The following is a 19,148-nucleotide window of genomic DNA, read 5'->3' on the forward strand; positions in this document are numbered from 1 at the left end:
AGGTGTACAATTTTTGTCCAGTCTCTTCCCACACCCCTCACACCCCCCCCACATCCCTTTCCCCCCCGAGAATTGTCAGTCCACTCCTTTTCTATGCCCCTGATTCTATTATATTCACCAGTTTATTCTGTTCATCAGATTTTTTATTCACTTGATATTTAGATTCACTTGTTGATAGATATGTATTTGTTGTTCATAATTTTTATCTTTAGCTTTTTCTTCTTCCTCTTCTTAACCCTTTGTACTCACTTGCTTTTTTCTCGATTCCTTTATTCTACTCGGGATTTAATTTTTTAAATACCCTAGATTTTACAAAGTGTGGCAGTAGAATAAAAAACTGGAGTTTCTTTTCATACAAACTTATTTATTTGGATTTTTTTTACATTTCAAATTATTGATACATTCAAAAGAGTAATTTGCACTCGACATCCGAGTGCAAAAGGTTAAAGAACACCTTTCAGCATTGCATATAATACTGGTTTGGTGGTGATGAACTCCTTTAGCTTTTTTCTTATCTGTGAAGCTCTTTATCTGACCTTCAATTCTGAATGATAGCTTTGCTGGGTAGAGTAATCTTGGTTGTAAGTTCTTGCTATACATCACTTTGAATATTTCTTGCCACTCCCGTCTGGACTGCATAGTTTCTGTTGAGAAATCAGCTGACAATAGTATGGGTGCTCCCTTGTAGATAACTAACTGTTTTTCTCTTGCTGCTTTTAATATTCTCTCTTTGTCTTTTGCTCTTGGCATTTTAATTATGATGTGTCTTGGTGTGGTCCTCTTTGGATTCCTTTTGTTTGGGGTTCTCTGTGCTTCCTGGACTTGTAAGTCTATTTCTTTTACCAGATGGGGGAAGTTTTCTGTCATTATTTCTTCAAATAGGTTTTCAGTATCTTGCTCTCTCTCTTCTTCTGGCATCCCCATAATTCGGATGTTGGTACGCTTGAAGTAGTCCCAAAGGCTCCTTACACTATCTTTATATTTTTGGGTTCTTTTTGCTTTTCTTTTTTTTTAAATATATTTTATTAATTTTTTACAGAGAGGAAGAGAGAGGGATAGGGAGCTAGAAACATCGATGAGAGAGAAACATCGATCAGCTGCCTCCTGCACACCTCCCACTGGGGACGTGCCTGCAACCAAGGTACGTGCCCTTGACTGGAATCGAACCTGGGACCCTTGAGTCCACAGGCCGACACTCTATCCACTGAGCCAAACTGTTTTTGGCATCTTTTTGCTTTTCTGGTTGGGTGTTTTTTGCTTCTTTGTATTTCAAATCTTTGACTTGATTCTTGTGATCCTCTAGTCTGCTGTTGGATCTCTGCATATTATTTTTTATTTCAGTCAGTGTATGCTTAATTTCTAGTTGGTCCTTTTTCATATCCTCGAGGGTCTTGCTAAATTTATTGGCCTTTTCTAGAAAATTCTTGAAAAACCTTATAATCGTGGTTTTGAACTCTATATCCAGTCGTTTGCTTTCCTCCATTTCTTTCATTTGTGACCTGTTTCTTTGTTTCTGCATTTTGGCTGCTTCCCTGAGTTGATAGAGTGGCTTTGTGTCCTAGGTGTCCTATAGGGCCCAGTGGCTCAGCCTCCCCAGTTACCTGAGGTGGACACTCTTGGTGCACCCCTTTGTGGGCTGTGTGCACAGTCTTGTTGTAGTTAAGCCTTGCTTGTTGTTGGTATCACTGGGAGGAATTGACCTCCAGGCCAATTGCCTGTGAGGATCAGCTGTGTCTATGATGGGAGAACTTCTGTGCTGGATACACCCTTATGAGACAAGACTTGCAAACGCCTCTGTGCTCAGCTTGGATGGGGCGGAGTCTCAGTGCGGAGCAGACAGCAATGGTTTCCTGTCAGCCCTGCCCTAAGAGGCCCCTGGGTCTCAGTGTCCTGTGGTAATCGCTGCAAGCACCTCTGAGAGAAAGCCGCCCTCGAGTTTCGCCCACTGCCAGACAGTCCAGTTTCTCCCCAAATGAATCTGGGTCCCCAGAGTGTCGCCCGGAACTTGAGTTCAAAGCAGTCGGGAGCTTTTGTCTCCCTCCCGATTGAGAAAGCCAGACGTGTACTCAGTTGCCAGCCCTCTCCGCACGCGTTCCTCTGTACATCTGCCTTCTTCAGCTCCTCTGAGTCTCAGTGTGCTTTTCTCTTTCCTTCTAGTTGTAGAATTTCCACTCAGCCTGCCCTCCTGTGGTTCTGGATGATGTCCATTTTGTCTTTTAGTTGTAGTTTTGAAATTGTTGTGCTAGGCAGCAGTTTAGGTGTTTACCTATGCCACCATCTTGGTTTCTCCTTTTTTTTTTTTTAAATGGAAACAAAACTCCTGCTGATCACTATCCAGTGGGTCACACTCTTTTAGAGGAAGTCTAATGAGGCTGAAAGGGAATCAGACTAGGATTCAGAAACCTTGAGTTTGAAGCCCTACTAGCCTCTTCTAGTGGCTGACTCCTCTTCCTTCACCCCAATGTTTTTTTCTTTGTTTTAAATCTTATTTTCCTGTACACTTGTTTGTTTTTTGTAAGCAACTGCAGTTCCTCTTGGGAATGTGGTAGGGCCTAAACTGATTAATAAATCTGTTGTTTAATGGTGACAAACAGTTTTCTGTTCTGTAAAATGGAGCTAATTGAATTCTACTCTGGCTGCCTCAATAATTTCCATGCAGATCAAATAAGATGATGGTTGTAAAAGGGCTCTGTCAAATGTTAAAGTGTTTTATACTTGTAAATAATTATTTTAATATCAGAATATGGCTAAAAAATGGACTAATCTAATTACTAAGCTGATTTTACTTTGCCTTTCACAAAGAGGCAATAGTCTCTGACTTATAGTTCAATGCCTGAACTATAGTTCTTCTGTTTGTAGTTAATACATGGCCACACTTTAATATGAATTGTACAAGGACCTATTCTTATCCTGTCCTATATTTCATTGCTCTAGATGTATACTGTCTGCTTTCTAAACATAGAGAGGGAGAATTATCTATTTTATTTAGCCAAGAAAATATAATTTATTGATCTCTTATCTGTCCAAAATTGGGGATCCAGATACAAATTCCTAGTCCCTGCCTTAGGGAGTTCACTGTAGGCCTGACAGATAATTTGACAGAAATTAATATTATAAATGCTATAGTAACTATATGTACAGGGTGATGTGGAACAGAAAAGAGGAAACTGTGTCTTTACATGGGGATTGTCAGGGGAAGTTTCCCAGAGGAGATAGTGCCTGAGATATATCTTGAAAAGTTTTCTGACTATGAAGGAATAGAAATTTTAAAGTTATAGCAGTTGGAGTAGCTAAAGGGCAGGAGGGGTTATTTGAGGGAAGGTTAGTACTTTGACACACCTGAAATACAGTGTGTGACAGTGCAGAGTGACAAGAATGTCTGGGACAAGATAATGGAGGGCTTGTAAGTGGACAGCAACTGAGACATGTTACAGGGCATGACATGATTGAATTTGTCTATTCAAATTATAACAATGAGTAGAGCAATTTGATCATAGGTCAGAGAGGAGGCTATGGTGAAATTCAGGCAAGAAATGAAATAGAAATATGTAAAAGTTTAACAATAGGAATTTATAAATTATATTAAGAAGGTAGAACCTGCAGTGCTTGGTCATTCCTTGGATATGGGTGGGAGAGGGAAGAATTCAGGATAATGCTCAAGTTTCTGCTTTGATTCAGATAATGGATGGATCCAGAAAGAAGTAGGATAAAAGAAATAATCTTAATAGCCTCATGGAATAAGAGAAGAGGAACCAGTTTGGGAGATGAGTTCAATTTTGGATTTTTGTTTGAGGTCCTGAGTATTTGAGGCATTTGAATAGAACTATACATATCTAGAGCTCAGAGGAGCTATCTGAGCTGAGGAAAGTGCAGGGGAGGAAAATTTTTTTTTCAACCTTCTTAGGGTGCTTGGCTGGGTCTGAAAATTAAACAGACAAAGACAAATTAACAACAGAAATAAAAGTATTTAATATAAGTTTCATGTGACATGAAGGAGAAGAATTAGGAAAACATGGATCCTAAAGTCTCTGTCAGAGCAGATTCCTGTGGGGCCTCATAAAGGACAGTGGGCATCTGGATTGAAGTGCTGGCTTTACAGCATTGCCAAAGGCCAGCCTAGAGTGTTTATACACATACACACATAGTTACACATATTATGTTATTCATATAATGAAATAGAGCACTGTTGTTTCCCTTAGTAATTTTGTTAAGTTTTTTCCCCCCACAACACAGAATACAAGATTCTGACAAAGTAGGCACTGGAATTTTAGGGTCAGGAAGAGGAATTCAGTAAGTAGGAAGATTTTTAAAAATGTTTTCAACATATTAAAATACCACCCAAGTCCTAGTTGTCCCCATTCAATAAGGATACTGAAGTCTACATAGAAAATTACCAGTATTTTCTGGCTTAGTGATTTTCCCATATTCTTTAATTCATTTGTTAGCTTAAAGTTTTATCATGCATCCCTCAGGGCATAGCTCAGTACATGCCAAATAGTTCTCAGTAAATCTTGACTGATTGACTGACTGAATGAATGAGTGAGTGAACAAGTTGACTCAGGGCAAATTTATTCAACTACTCTTATCTCATACCTCTCCTCTAGAATGAGATTGTTAATTGAGCATCAAGACCCCTGTTAGGAAATCAAGTTCTAAAAATTGCTTGAGGTATTCAGTGGTTGCAGAAGTTATAAAATGATTTCAATCTGTTGATTATACTTTTAGCTGTTTATCAGAGGGGGAAAGTTAGAGCAAATTAGTTAGAATGAATACAGAAAAAAATTCCTGATTGCAAAAGGATAGTCATGTGCTCTAGGAGTGGTAGCGCATACACTGTCTGTAATATTTTTCTCTCTTTTGGCTGAAGTCGAATTTCTTATAGCTGAAAGCAAATGGCACAAAAAAGATTACAATGTGGAAGGCCACTTTTCCCTGTATGTAAAGAATTGTGAGAATTGTGAGTGCTTTAACTTCTTATCTCTGTGAAGTAGTGATGAAGATAAAGGCCAGAGAGTATCTCTTGGGTCTTAGCATTCTAAAGCTCTAGATTACCTGAGTTGGAGAAGGTACTGGTGTCAAAGTACTCTCTGAGCTGAGAAACCCAAAATGACATTAAGCAGTGATTTATAATCATTTCATTTAGTGCAAAATGTAGCAGTTTCCTTTAAATATCACTCTAAGAAGTTATTATAAGTATAAGAATTATGCTGACAACTAAACATAGGCCATATCTATTCCTATTTGTTTTATAATTCACCTTTGTTAAGAAAAAGAAAGAAAAAACTTAACTTAATTGAAATCATTCTATATTCCCCATCTTTGCCTGTTATCCAAGCCAAGAGATAGCCATAACAGGCTCCACACTGTTCAGCAACCAAAATTCCAGAAACAGTGCCAAAGAGGAAAAAGTCATATTTAAAGGCTGGTGTTGTACACATATATTGTATTGGCTGAATACCCTTGGCTTAAACACTGGCACTACCACCTGTGTACAGGCCAGGAAATAATAGATATATCACTTAATCTTTCCAGACTTTACTTTCCTAATCTGTAAAATGTCAATAGTGATAATATCTACCTTAGAGGTTGTTGTAAGGATTAAAGAAAAATAGTTACAGTACTGAACAGGTTGCTTGTCCAATTATAACCACAGAATTTATTGAGTGTTATCAGCATTTGAAACACAAGTTTTGGCCCCAAAAATTGAAAGTAGAGTGGAGAGTTTAAAAACCATCTAGGTGAATCAATAAAATAAATGTGGTGTGTGTGTGTGTGTGTGTGTGTGTGTGTGTGTGTGTGTGTGTGAGATATTATGCAACGGAATATTATGCAACAATAAAAAAGAATGAAATCTTGCCATTTGCTATAACATGGATGGATCTAGAGGGTATTATGCTAAAGTGAAATAATTTGGGCAGAGAAAGACAAATACTTTATGGTTTCATATATATGTGTAACCTAAAAAAATTCCAACAAAATAAAACAGACTCAGAGAAACAGAGACCAAAGGAATGGTTACCAGAAGGGAGGGGTGAGGGGATGGGTGAAAAAGTGAAGGGGAATATAGTCAGTAATATCGTGATAAGTTTTCACAGTGACAGATGATTGCTAGAATTAGTAGGGTGATCATATAGTAAGGGATAAAAATGTTGAATCACTATATTATACATCTGAAACTAAGATAACCAATATAAAAGTGCATACCAGTTATATTTAAGTTAGCTTTTTAAATCTAGGGTATCTGCACAATTCTCAGGTGGATCATGGACCTCTCCTTTGTCTCCTTAGAATCTGGAGGATATCATTCCTCTGAATTCAGCATGTGCTACTGCCCAAATCCTGGTTGGTGTCCAAAACAAGATATCAAGATTCTTAATACTGAGGGAACACAGAACTATTTTCTCATTATCTCTCTGCTTCTTTAAAAAATGACAACTTTTGCCCTGGCTGGTTTGGCTCAGTGGATAGAGCGTCGGCCTATGGACTGAAGGGTCCCGGGTTCAATTCCAGTCAAGGGCACATGCCCGGGTTGTGGGCTCGATCCCCAGTTGGGGGTGTGCAGGAGGCAGCTGATCAATGATTCTCTCTCATCATTGATGTTTCTATCTCTCTCTCCTCCCTTCCTCTCTGAAATCAATAAAAAAATACTTTTAAAAAATGACAACTCTTGATAGGAAATTGGTGGAATCAGTGTCATTAGCAAATAGGTAATCAATACAGAGTTCTTTCTTCTGTCTTAGAAGCCCACCCCTATATGCTAAGTAATAATGTACCATCGTTTACAAGCACTGCACTCCCATCTTCAAATTCTGAGTTTAAGTCACCTTTTTCCAGAAATCTTATTTCCTGAAAAAACTTAGATCCAGGAAAATTACTGATTGTTTGCTTTTGTCCTAAATCCTCCATCATTTTTTCCCCTAGCTTTTCATTTATATTACTTAGTTCACTGGGCAAGAAATGAACCCAGCGTTACAGATATTTTGCCTCTGAGTCTTGCACATTTTTAATCTGCCATAAATGTCTCATCATAGAAACACCTCATTTATGCTTGTTAGCCACTAATCAGTTCATAAAATAGCAACTTCTCTTTCAATATATTCAAATAGCCTATCTAATAAAAGAGTAATATGCAAATTGACCACACATCTGCCACACCCATAAGCCACGCCCACCAGCCAATCAGGAGTGAGTATGCAAATTCACCCAACCAAGATGGCTGCGGCCATGGAGCAAGCAGGAGGCGTGGGTTACCCCCGGCAATGGAGGAAGCCAAGCTTTCCACCTGCGCTGGTGGGCCCAGGCCTCCGCTCAAGGCTACAAAGTTTCAATTATAGAAGATAAATAAATCCCAAGAAAAATGGCTGCAGCCACGGAGCGAGCAGGATGCTTGGCTCTGCTCAAGGCTACAAAGTTTCAATTATAAAAGATAAATAAATCCCAGATACCATAGCCTCCACTTGGGTCTCTGGGGGACATGGCCGGCTGCAAACCACCATAGGCCCCTCGCCCAGGCCATCCCACGCCCCAAGGGAACCCCCACCCTGATCCGGGACACCCTTCAGGGCAAACCAGCCAGCCCCCACCCATGCACCAGGCCTCTATGCTATCTAATAAAAGAGTAATATGCAAATTGACCATCACTCCAACACACAAGATGGCTGCCCCCATGTGGTCAAAGATGACTGTCCTTATGTGGACACAAGATGGCTACCACAAGATGGCCAGCAGGGGAGGCAGTTGGGAGGGATCAGGTCTGCAAGGGAGGGCAGTTATGGGTGATCAGGCCAGCAGGGGAGGGCAGTTGGGAGGGACCAGGCCTGTAAGGGAGGGCAGTTGGGGGTGATCAAGCCTGCAGGGGAGGGCAGTTAGGGGTGACCAGGCCTGCAGGGGAGGCGAGTTAGGGGTGACCAGGCCTGCAAGGGAGGGAAGTTAGGGGCAGACAGACTGGCATGGGAGTGGTTAGGGGGTGATCAGGCTGGTAGGCAGAAGTGGTTAGGGGCAATCAGGAAGGCAGGCAGGCGAGCAGTTGGGAGCCAGCAGTCCTGGATCAGGCCTAAAAGGGCAGTCAGACATCCCTCGAGGGGTCCCAGATTGGAGAGGGTGCAGGCTGGGCTGAGAGACATACCCCCCTCCCCATGCATGAATTTCATGTACTGGGCCTCTAGTTATTTAATAAAATTGAATCATCCTTACTTAGAGAAGCTGGGGCTTTTATTGGCTCTGTCACCAATGAGGCAACCAATTTGGTTAAGAATAAATTTATTGTATCTAGAAAGTATTTCCCAAACGTTGGCCAAGAGAAACTTTAGAAAATGGGTTTAACTGCTTTGACCCACATGCTCCAAGTTCACCCAATATGGATTTCCAAAATCAATGGCACTAGCTATGTCCATGCCCCATAGGGACAAGACCTTAAGCTTTCTTAGCAATGATGTTGCTTCCCCTCTCCCTGTGACCAATTCTTGGTTGCAGGCTCTGGGTAATATAAATAGTACATAGTATAGTTTTTATAATAGAACTAGAGGCCCGGTGCACGAAATTCGTGCACGGAGGGGGGTTGTCCCTCAGCCCAGCCTGTACCCTCTCCAATCTGGGACCCCTCGAGGGATGTCTGACTGCCCTGGTGGGATCGGGCCTAAACGGGCAGTCGGACATCCCTCTCACAATCCAGGACTGCTGGCTCCCAACTGCTTGCCTGCCTGCCTTCCTGATTGCCCCTAACCGCTTCTGCCTGCCAGCCTGATCACCCCCTAACCACTCTGCTGCCAGCCTGTTTGCCCCCAACTTCCCTCCTCTGCCGGCCTGGTTACCCCTAACTGCCCTCTCCTGCAGGGTTGATCACCTCCAACTGCCCTCCCTTGCAAGCCTGGTCCCTCTCAACTGCCCTCCCTTGCAGGCCTGGTCCTTCTCAACTGCCCTCCCTTGCAGGTCTGGTCCTTCTCAACAGCCCTCCCTTGCAGGCTGGGTGCCTCCCAACTGCCCTCCCCTGCTGGCCATCTTGTGGTGGCCATCTTGTGTCCACATGGGGGCAGGATCTTTGACCACATGGGGGCAGCTATATTGTGTGTTGCAGTGATGATCAATTTGTATATTACTCTTTTATTAGACAGGATAGAGGCCTGGTACAGGGGTGAGGGCCAGCTGGTTTGCCCTGAAGGGCGTCCCGGATCAGGTGGGGGTTCCCTTGGGGTGTGGGGCGGACTGAGCGAGGGGCCTGTGGTGGTTTGCAGGCTGGCCACGCCCCCTGGCAACCCAAGCGGAGGCCCTGGTATCTGGAATTTATTTTCCTTCTACAATTGAAACTTTGTAGCCTGGAGCAGAGCCAAGCCTGGGGCTCCCTCCGAGGCTGGCAGCCATTTGTGTTGGGGTTATAATTGATTTGAAACTTTGTAGCCTGGAGCAGAGCCAATCCTGGGGCTCCCTCAGAGGCTGGCAGCCATTTGTGTTGGGGTTATAATTGAAACTTTGTTGCCTTAAGCGGGTGGGCCCGGCCAGGGTGTGTGGAAAGCTTTGCTTCCCCTGTTGCCGGTGGCATCCCTGGCCTGCTCTCTCAAGCTCCATTCTGCCACCATTTGTTTGAATTTGTTTACCTTCAATAATTGAAACTTTGTAGCTTGAGTGGAGGCTTAGGCCTGGCAAGGGCAGGTGGAAAGCTTGGCTTCCTCTGTTACCTAGGAAACCTTGCTCTCTGTGGCTGTAGCCATCTTGGTTTGGGTTAATTTGCATACTCGCTCTGATTGGATGGTGGGCCTGGCTTATGGGCATGGCTTGTGGGTGTGTCGGAGGTATGGTCAATTTGCATATTTGTCTATTATTAGATTGGATGAGAGCCTTCAGGGAAATCAACTCACATACCCACCAAGATAGATAAAATTTCTGTTCTATTCATAAAAAGCTACTATAGGAAAATCAGCAATCATGGCATTTTAACAACCTCTACTGAAAATATTGTTTTCCTTGTACAAAACTTAAATCTACACAAATTGTGGTTTAGATTCATTTCCTTGTGTTCTTTCCTTATGATCAAGAAATAAAACTTGACACCAATTATCCAATATTTCTCTCCAGGTTTTCTTGATTAAATGACCAAGCAGATAATCCACAGCCTTAAACTCTTAATATTGCAGCTGCTATGACTAATTAAATGGCAAAGATCTGAATTCATTGATATGATTAATACCATCAGGGTGCTTTATGGTTTTACGCTTTGTAAATTATGACTGAATAATGAATTTTCATTATTAATAAAAATTTTTAATACCTTTTTATTATTAATCCTATGTGGGTTATAGGATTTTTCTTCTTAAAGGATCAGAATTAATCAGTATGTTCACAATTGATTTTAAATACAAACTAGAGGTGGCTTTAGTAAATTCTACAGCTTAAGTATTTAGAGAATGATCTCAAAAATGGGACATAATGAAGACGAAGCCATCATCCTAGTGCAATGCAAGCCTAGGATTCCTTGGCTTTTCATCAGGAATGCAAGTCAGGAGAGCCTATCAATTGCTAAAAAATTGGTTCTGGAGACCATTGTTCTGAAGTATAGTTCCCCCAAATGATCTGAGTATGAGAAATTCATTGCCAGCTAATAAATATGTCAGGTTATATTATAAAATACAGTCATCACTCTTCTGTCTCTGGAATTCCAGTGCCACATTGACAAGAGTCCCTTAAATTGCATTTTCAGTTTTGCTTGAAGTTAGGTGTCAAATGCTTTTTCTAATGGTTTTTCTCTAATCTCCTAATTTGTGTATCTATCCAGTCATTTCTCTTGGCTTTGGATGTACTTAGATAGACCACAAAAGGTGGTACTTGTTGCGCAGTCTCTTAAATACCCCCTTTGCTGCCCTACTCAGTTAAGGTGGGATCCCAATGTTGCTTGACTTTGGTACTCTTGATTCTGCCTCCCTTTCCTCACTTTGAGCTCATTATTGTCCTTGACCTGGTAATTGCTCACTCAGATGTTCTGATGGATGGGCAATGAAGATAGCAATCTGGCAAGTGGCTCCATTTAAACTTATCTTCATGAAGAAAGGGTGTTTGAAATCTCTCATTTTCAGAATTTCAGAAAGACAGCCAATTCCTTCCTGCTCAAATGACTTGGAGGCTGCTCCTACTTAGGCTGTCTGAATTCCCTCATTTTTACTCATCACAGTCACATCTGTTTGGATTTCTGTCTTTTTCCTGGAGATTAATCTTAAAAGTAGGTCCCCTTAGCTTCTTTACAGCTCATCTGAGCCCTGCCAAAAGAGATTGGCAGAGAATGATTAGCATTCTATACTCTGATAAATTACGTAACTCTCTCTGAAAAGAATGCTAACGCCTGGTTCTCAAGTGAATCCACAAGGAATAGAGCCAAGGAGACTTAATGTGTTTTTCATTGGAATCCAGTTTAGAGTTCATGTTCTGGTGGGGTGGAAAGGAGAGGACAAAAGTATGAGGAGGGGAAGATAAACAGTTTGGAGGAATAGGGGCATGTACAAAATAAAATAAAATCATAGACTCCCAGAACCAAAATTACTTTAAGGAACATTTCATCCAGAGATTTTCAAACATTTTGTATTTAACAATATAATCCTTTTTTCATAAGAAATCATACAATAAGCCCCAATATATAAAATAAATGAAAGCAGAGATTCTGTTATGAACCATGGGTGAGGAAACTTATATCCCCTCCATGTACTCTTAGTGTCTGTAGAATACAATGTGAAAGTCATTAATTGAATGTACGGGGTTACTTTAATGATGAGAAAACTGAGGCCCCAACAGGAGAAATGGCATCCTCAAGGTCACACAGCCCATTAGCAACAGTCAGAATGAAACCCTATTTCTCCTATCACTCAGGCTAGAACTCTTTGTGAGTTGAATTGGAGAAAGGAGCTATGTATGCTTCCTTCTTTAACATGATCAAGGAGAGCTAGGTGGATAGTGTAGTGAGGGGAGGAGGTCTAGGAGGAGCAAAGGAGAGTGGATCCACCCATCATAGGAAGTTGGAAGCCCTGGGAATTGAAACTTTATGAATCTGGAGGAGACTCAGGAAGTTCCATAGCAAGGGTGCAGTGCAAACTGGCAAGCACAGAACAAGACAGTAGAACAAGGTACTTTGGAAATAATTGTCAATAGAAAGTTATTTCTTCTTCTTCCCATGAAGATGGCATACTACTGGGGTAGCATTAAAACACAGAGGAAAGACAATATATGCTTTTCTAGGGTGGAGTGCAGTCTTTCTTTTATATGCTTTCCAACAATGACTAGAATTTGGGCACAGTTCTCCTTTGAAGACTTGAGAGTTATATTCACATTCTTATCTGAATTTTAAAGTACCTAAGAAATACACACAAGAGTTAGGAAAGGATAAAAATATATATTTAATTAATGGTTAAGCTGAAGACATACTGTGATTTTAACCCAAAGTCCAAATGGCCTTCTTCTACTTTTCTCCTGGGTGATCCTCCAATCTAGTCACAGGCCTCTGTGAGTTCCTTTAGAGGAGGAGAAAGGAGAATGCATGTGGTCTATAGGTAGACAGAACACAGATAGTTAGAGTCTCCTATCTTCACTCTCACCAATCATGAGTTACTTCTCAACTATAGAGAGAGAATAATAATGGGGGGGGGGCTATAAAAAGGCAGAAGTACCTTTTATGGATTGATGGGAACATGTGGCAGTAAGAGCTTGTGGCCCCCCTATACATTCTCATTTTTTAAGATTATAAAATTTAAGAAAGGTATCCATAAACACACATAGAATCTTATTAGCTTTGGCCCAGTGGTTCAATGAGCTCATGGCATAGAGTTTAGTAAAACTTAAATATTTACATGTTTCTGTTTGTGACTTTGTCATGATGTTCTCTCCCCATTGTATATTCCTGAAGTCTTCCCCATGCCCTTTTACCTCTAATACTGACCTCCGAGTGGCCATACTAGTAATTCTCCAGGCATCCTGAAAATACCTTATGAATGGTGTTTGCACAAGCCAACAGTGAGTGCTCTTCTAGTGGAAAGTGGAGGTAAAAGACTGTAGGAAAACCCTCATTTTCTCAGTACCATTTCCTCATTCCCACTTTTTCTAAGTTCTAGTCCTTGCCTGAATCAGAACTTTGTCCTTTAGTTTTTTCATGCTTGCTTTGGTTTGGGGCCTTAAGAGAGAAGCAAGAAGAAAGAAGAAAGAAAGAAAGAAAGAAAGAAAGAAAGAAAGAAAGAAAGAAAGAAAGAAAGAAAGAAAGAAAGAAAGAAGGAAAAAGAAAGAAAGAAAGAAAGAAAGACCTTTGGGATTGGGGATCCTCAGAAGATAGAAACATGCAGAGAGTGAGTAGGAATATCTTAACTGCCCCTTCCACACCCCAAATATTTAGCTTTTGTCTGACCCTCCTTTTAGTGAGATTATGTCCCTTCATAATACTTGGAAGTTGAATCGCATACATTCTGAGCCAGGAAACATCCTCCCATCCTTCAGAATCAATATAAATCAGTCATCATCAATTATTTCCAATAAGCTTTTATTGAGCATAAACTCTGTGACAGGAACTGTGCCAGGAAATAGTAATATGGTGGTGACCAAGACCTAGTCCTGAGTTTCAAGGTGTTCAAAGTCCAGTTGGAGCAGACTAGGACTTTCCCCCCATGAATCAAAGTCTGAAGAATTGGATACTTGAATTGACTTGTCATTCTACCATGTCCTCCATTTTGTTGTGGGAAAGCCAAAAGCGCAAAGATGTAGGCTATTCTGCAGGGAATCTCAGACCATTTGGTATCACCCTCCTTTAACTGTCTTATCTTGCCCCTGCAACCTTCACCCCAGCCTGTTTCTGCAGGCACAAAGTAGTGCTTCTGTTGAGGCAAGAGACATTCAAAATTGGGGAGAAGTGTGTGTGTGTGTGTGGGTGTCAGAAGCTCCCAGTGGACCACTGGAATCTACAGAAGGGTAAGGTGATTCAACTCTGATGGGCTAAGAAGCCTGAGTTTCCTAGTTGGGAGTTCAGGCAAGAAAAGAAGGGCTGGGGTCTGGGCATTTGGTTTTGCATCTACATCTATTCTGAAAAGATCTGAAGGAGGTGGAAGTCCAGTAAAGGTAGTGTAGTGGCAGCTCCAAGATAGAGCAGCCCTATTGGAGGCATCGTTTTTTGGCATCAGAAATCATGTAAAATAGTAAAACAGTCGCTTCTGTTTGAAGGTAGGGATGTGGATATATACCATTCTCTGTAATATTCTTGACCTCAACATTCCTTATTTTTCTACTGCAGATTAAAATACAGAACAGGGCAAGTACAGAACTTGTGAATAGAGTGAGGTGAGTAAAAGGCCGGACTTGATTCCTGAAATGGAGGGAGAGAGGCTGCCTGAGCTTGAGGAGCAAGTGGGGGGAAAAAAAAAGAAGAAAGAAGTTAGGAGATTGGAGATGGGCTAGGATTTAAATAATGAGGATAGGCTGGGCTCTGCATTTCCCCAATACTGCTTATGGCGCACAATTCAAGCTCTCTGCTTGGATCCCAACCCCAACGTAATGGATAAGGGGGCATACAGGAAAAGCGGGGTTCTGATGTTGCCAACTGGCTAGAAATGAAAAATCAGCAAAAACCACTGGGTGGCAGCGTGGTGTGCGGAAGCAGCTCTGCAGTGCCACTGCTACAGCTGCTGCCTTGGGGGTGGGGGTGGGGGTAGGGGGACTGAATTCATCTGGGAGCTTGGGTTTTTATCCAGAATGGCTACAAGTGTCGCCAGGCGAAATACCTCACTGGTGTGTGTGTGTGGTGAGTCCGAGCTCAGAGCAAGTAACTGAGGAACTTCCTGGGGACTCCAGCTGGGGCATTCATTACCTGGTCACCTGAGAGTTATATACTAAGAAACACCCCATCTTGCTGTCCCCCATCTTCAAGCACCACCCCCTTCACCCCCACCCTCGCTCCTCCAATGCAACTAGCTCATCCTGGTACCTCCTCCATCACTGTTTGTTCCCGAAGCTCCTTTCGGGAAAAGGAAGGGAGAAGGATTTAGTGATGGGGCACTGCTTAAGCCCCTACAGGTGTTAGCACCAGCGGCCAGCTGGGGACTTGGGGGGTGGGGGGCGGGTGGGAGAGGCCCGGGCCTCCAGGGGAGGGGCCTCTGGGAGGCTGTCGAGCTTGAGGAGCAGGAAAAAAGCTCTTCCTGAGGTTGCTTGCAGCGACGGAATTCTGGTGCTCAGACTTCGTGCCGCGCCCAGCCCAGAGCAGCAGCAGCAGCAGCAGCGACAACCACCGCGAAGATGGGAGGCCATTACCTGTTTGATCCCCGTCGGAAAGCTGACACCGACACCAGCCAACTTTTCCCGATCGTCACCCCAAGAAGTTGCAAGGACTAGTCAAAGGGTCCGAGGGGCCGGGGTGAGGACGCGCTCCCCCCTTCCCCCTCCCTCCGCCGCCTGCACTCCCAGCCTCTCTCCCGCCCGCGCACTCCCTCCGCCCGCCTCGCCTCCCTCCTTCAACCCCCTCCGCGAGGCACAGGGCCGGGGGAGGGGGGTGCCGCCAAACTCCGACCAGAGCCGCCTGGACTTGCACAGTGTCCTCGGGGCGCAGGGGCCAAGCGCACGCAGTCGCGCAGCTCTGCCTCTGTACGCCAGTCTCGCCCGCGATCCCGACCCGGGGCTGTGGCGTAGGCTTGACCCAGGCAGCCTGCTGCTTGAATCCCACAGCCCGCGCGGGAGCGGGACCACTGCCAGAGGAGCTCAGACGGCATGCTGAGCCCCCTCCTGGGCTGAAGCCCTTGAGCAGAGAAGTCCCGGCGAGCTCAGGCTAAAGAGCTAAAGGCGGCAAAGGCGCAAGACAGCAGACCAGCGGCGGAGGAGAAGGCGGAGGAGGCAAAGCCAGAAAGGGGCAGCGAAAGAAGTGGTGGTGGTGGGCGTCGTGGCCATGGCGGCGGCTATCGCCAGCTCCCTGATCCGGCAGAAGAGACAAGCTCGAGAGCGCGAGAAATCCAACGCCTGCAAGTGTGTCAGCAGCCCCAGCAAAGGCAAGACCAGCTGCGACAAAAACAAGTTAAACGTATTTTCCCGGGTCAAACTCTTCGGCTCCAAAAAGAGGCGCAGAAGGAGACCAGGTCGGAAGGGGCTTTTGTTGGTTTTGTTTTGTTGTTGTTTGCTTCATACTTTACGAATTTGGAGGAGCTAGAGGGCGTGTAGGTTAGCGTAGGTGAGTTTGTCGGTGGCCCATCTTGTATGGATGTGGCCACCTAGCCAATGTGCATGTTGAGGGAAGTGATTGCTTTCTCCTCTCCTTCATAACAGCACCGGGCTTGCTGCATTGCCACTGCCATGGGACAGGCGCAGAGCATAGGGCCATACCCTGCTCTGGCGGCGCGCCCCTAGCTTTAGGCGTGCCACATGTGTGCATGCCCCTGGGCAGGCGCGATACAGAAATGGACACGGTGTGTGTGTGTGTGTGTGTGTGTGTGTGTGTGTGTGTGTGTGTGTAAATTGCAGACGTGGAGCTGGGCAGACACCACTCTCCCTCCCCCCAACCAAGGATAACCTAGGGAATTCCTCCCTTGCCTTTTATTCTTGCAAGTCTGACCCTTCCCTTCCAACTTCTCTGGGTTTCCGTTGTCTAGGCATTCTGTTTCTTTGAACACTTTTAAGCTGATAGGACAGACTTGACTTGTGGTGCAGCTTTGAAATTTTTTTGCTGGAAAGAGGGGAGTGGATTCCTAGAACCTTTTATCAAAGAGCTTAGTGATCTGGTTAAAATAGTAAAACTGCCTACTTGCTACTAAAATGCAGTAGAGAGGATCTAAATTCATAACCAGAGTGTAGGTCCTTTTGAACCTATTTAGTGATCAGCTTAACACCATGTTCCTGTGCCAGGGGAAATTCACACAGCTGTAGGTGTCAGGTTGTGTCAAGGTAGTCATTCAGCCTAACCTGCAGCTTATTTGGGGATTCGTAACCAAATGAATCAGTTCAGCTTTTTTTCTTTTAACTAGGTAAGTATTGCAGAATTTCAGACTTGTCAATCTGTTATTTCTCTATTTATGTGTTTTACACACCCTGGAATGGAAATGCAAACATACATTTTCTGTTGGCTTGAAGTTTTTCAAGGTATTAGCTGTAAAGCTTAAGTGGTTACAAAGCATGATTATGAGGCTCGAATAATCACGTAAATATTATTTCAGTGCAGGTGTGTTCAACACAAGCAACTTTTGGATAACATAGCTGTTATTGGTAAATTAGTACTTTATTAATCTATGGTGAGTCAAAATTGAAAATCATTTTAATTGAGAACATATTTAGGATAATCATATTTCTCACATTAAACTCAAAAATAAGCATGAACTATTTTTCTTTCCTTCCACCAACAAAAACCCTGGTCTTTTTGCACCCACTTTTCCTAAGGATAATAAATGTGCTAGGGTATGATAATGGCTGCTTTATTCTCCCCTCTGCCTTTTTTTGTATCACAGCTCAACTTTCTATATATAAGTCCCTTGATGGGGTTGTGGATTATTTATGTATTTCAACTTTCTTAGAATGGAAGGGATTGTTTATTCAAATTGCCATAATTCTGAGGGAAATGTTTACTAGTGTGTTTTCGGTTGCTGTTTGGCAAATCATTCTAAATTACAGTTATACTTCTTTTCCTTCCATGTGAAAAGTGGCACATTGCTTAAAGGCAGAATTTGCCATTTGCCAACCCATTCTGAATACTCAATTGGATAGAGGACCAGGCTGGAAGGCAAAGTCAAGCTATCAGAAGCTGTAGCTGCTGTCAGCTTTAGAGCTTTATCAGTGTTATGAAGTAGAAATCAAGTGTTTTCTTCAGTTGGAGATTTATTCTAGAACGAAGTTTGTTTTCTTTCTTTCAGAGGACTATTTAAAATATAGCTTGACCTTTTCCACTAAAAGTTGTAAATAAAGTTATAAGTTTGAATTCTGAATCTTTTCAACTACTTATACACAACTTAACATGTGATCCAAACCCTGGTTCTCTTTACAGAGCCTCAACTTAAGGGTATAGTTACCAAACTATACAGCCGACAAGGCTTTCACTTGCAGCTGCAGGCAGATGGAACCATTGATGGCACAAAAGACGAGGATAGCACTTACAGTAAGTGAATGCAAAATAAATAAGTATATCTCAGCATGTTGTTGACATTGTTTTCTTTCCTTATTTTTTAAATAAACAACCCTTATTAAACGCTGAAGACAATGCAAAATGTAGTCAATACTATGTAATTCTGTTTATGAAAGTTAACCTAAAGGAAGTTGAACCTGAAAATATCTAAAATAGTGAACTAAAGAAAATAATGTTGACACCTTCTGAAGAACAATCCAAATGTTAATCTGGATGGATTTATGACTGTCCATTACTTTTTTTCCCCACAGAAAATTTACTCACCCACAAACTGATTCTGAAATAGCATGTTATTTCTACTCTTAAGAATTGACCTGTCCCAAGAGAGAGAAGTGGTTTCATGTCATAAGAATTCAACATTATAAGCTTTTATTTCTGTCCCCCTCCACATACACTGATAATTCCGACACTAATTGGGATTTTAACATTGAGATACCTCCACAGGTGGGTAAAGAGGTTTCTTTTAGTACTTTATTTTTAACTATGGATTAAGTAAAGGCCAAATTGGAGACCATAATGATGAACCTGAAAAGTAAACATATCAAAAATAAAGTCAATTTTGTATATAATCATTGAAGTAAGATGATTCCAAGTTTTTACATAATCTCTTATTATATATGCTTTCTTTATTTGGAATAATAGAAACATAAACACACAAATAGTGAAGCCCTATCTTCAGTGATAATAATTGGTGTTTTCTTACAAATTACAGATTCCTGCACACCTATGAAAAGTTTCATGAGGCTGAAACATCTAGTTTTGACAATTGATTCTCCATTTTCCTAATATATATTGCATTTCCCTCAGACTTTGATAATTTCCCAAAAATATTCCCATTTCGGCTAAACTCTGCCAAGGAAAGCCAGTCTGAATACTAATGAGTCTTATGCTACATTTGTAGAGATTCTTGGCTATAGACAGCAAAGCCATAGACTAGGGTTCCAAGTTAAGGGTTAAAGTTTCACACCTATTCAGAATGCTTCCTGGGCTGATGGCTAAGCTATGACCTCAAGAGGAAGTCATCTTTAATTACTTGTGAGGAAAT

At 42.4% G+C, this 19,148-nt stretch overlaps 1 protein-coding gene across 2 annotated transcripts in view; it reads left to right on the forward strand.

Moving 5' to 3' along the window:
* Positions 1 to 19,148, forward strand: part of FGF13 (fibroblast growth factor 13) — a 665,129-nt gene that overhangs the window by 543,449 nt on the left and 102,532 nt on the right. The window contains exons 1-2 of one of the 2 annotated variants that reach the window (XM_008159154.3): positions 15,276 to 16,073; positions 17,966 to 18,076. In XM_008159154.3, coding sequence (XP_008157376.1) covers positions 15,887 to 16,073; positions 17,966 to 18,076 — 298 coding nt within the window. In that variant the 5' untranslated portion in view covers positions 15,276 to 15,886. Of the gene's footprint in view, positions 1 to 15,275; positions 16,074 to 17,965; positions 18,077 to 19,148 lie in introns of those variants that run through there. The other variant, XM_054727791.1, reaches the window with a different exon arrangement.

Source organism: Eptesicus fuscus, chromosome 1 (genome assembly GCF_027574615.1).
Source record: "Eptesicus fuscus isolate TK198812 chromosome 1, DD_ASM_mEF_20220401, whole genome shotgun sequence".
Taxonomy (NCBI): domain Eukaryota; kingdom Metazoa; phylum Chordata; class Mammalia; order Chiroptera; family Vespertilionidae; genus Eptesicus; species Eptesicus fuscus.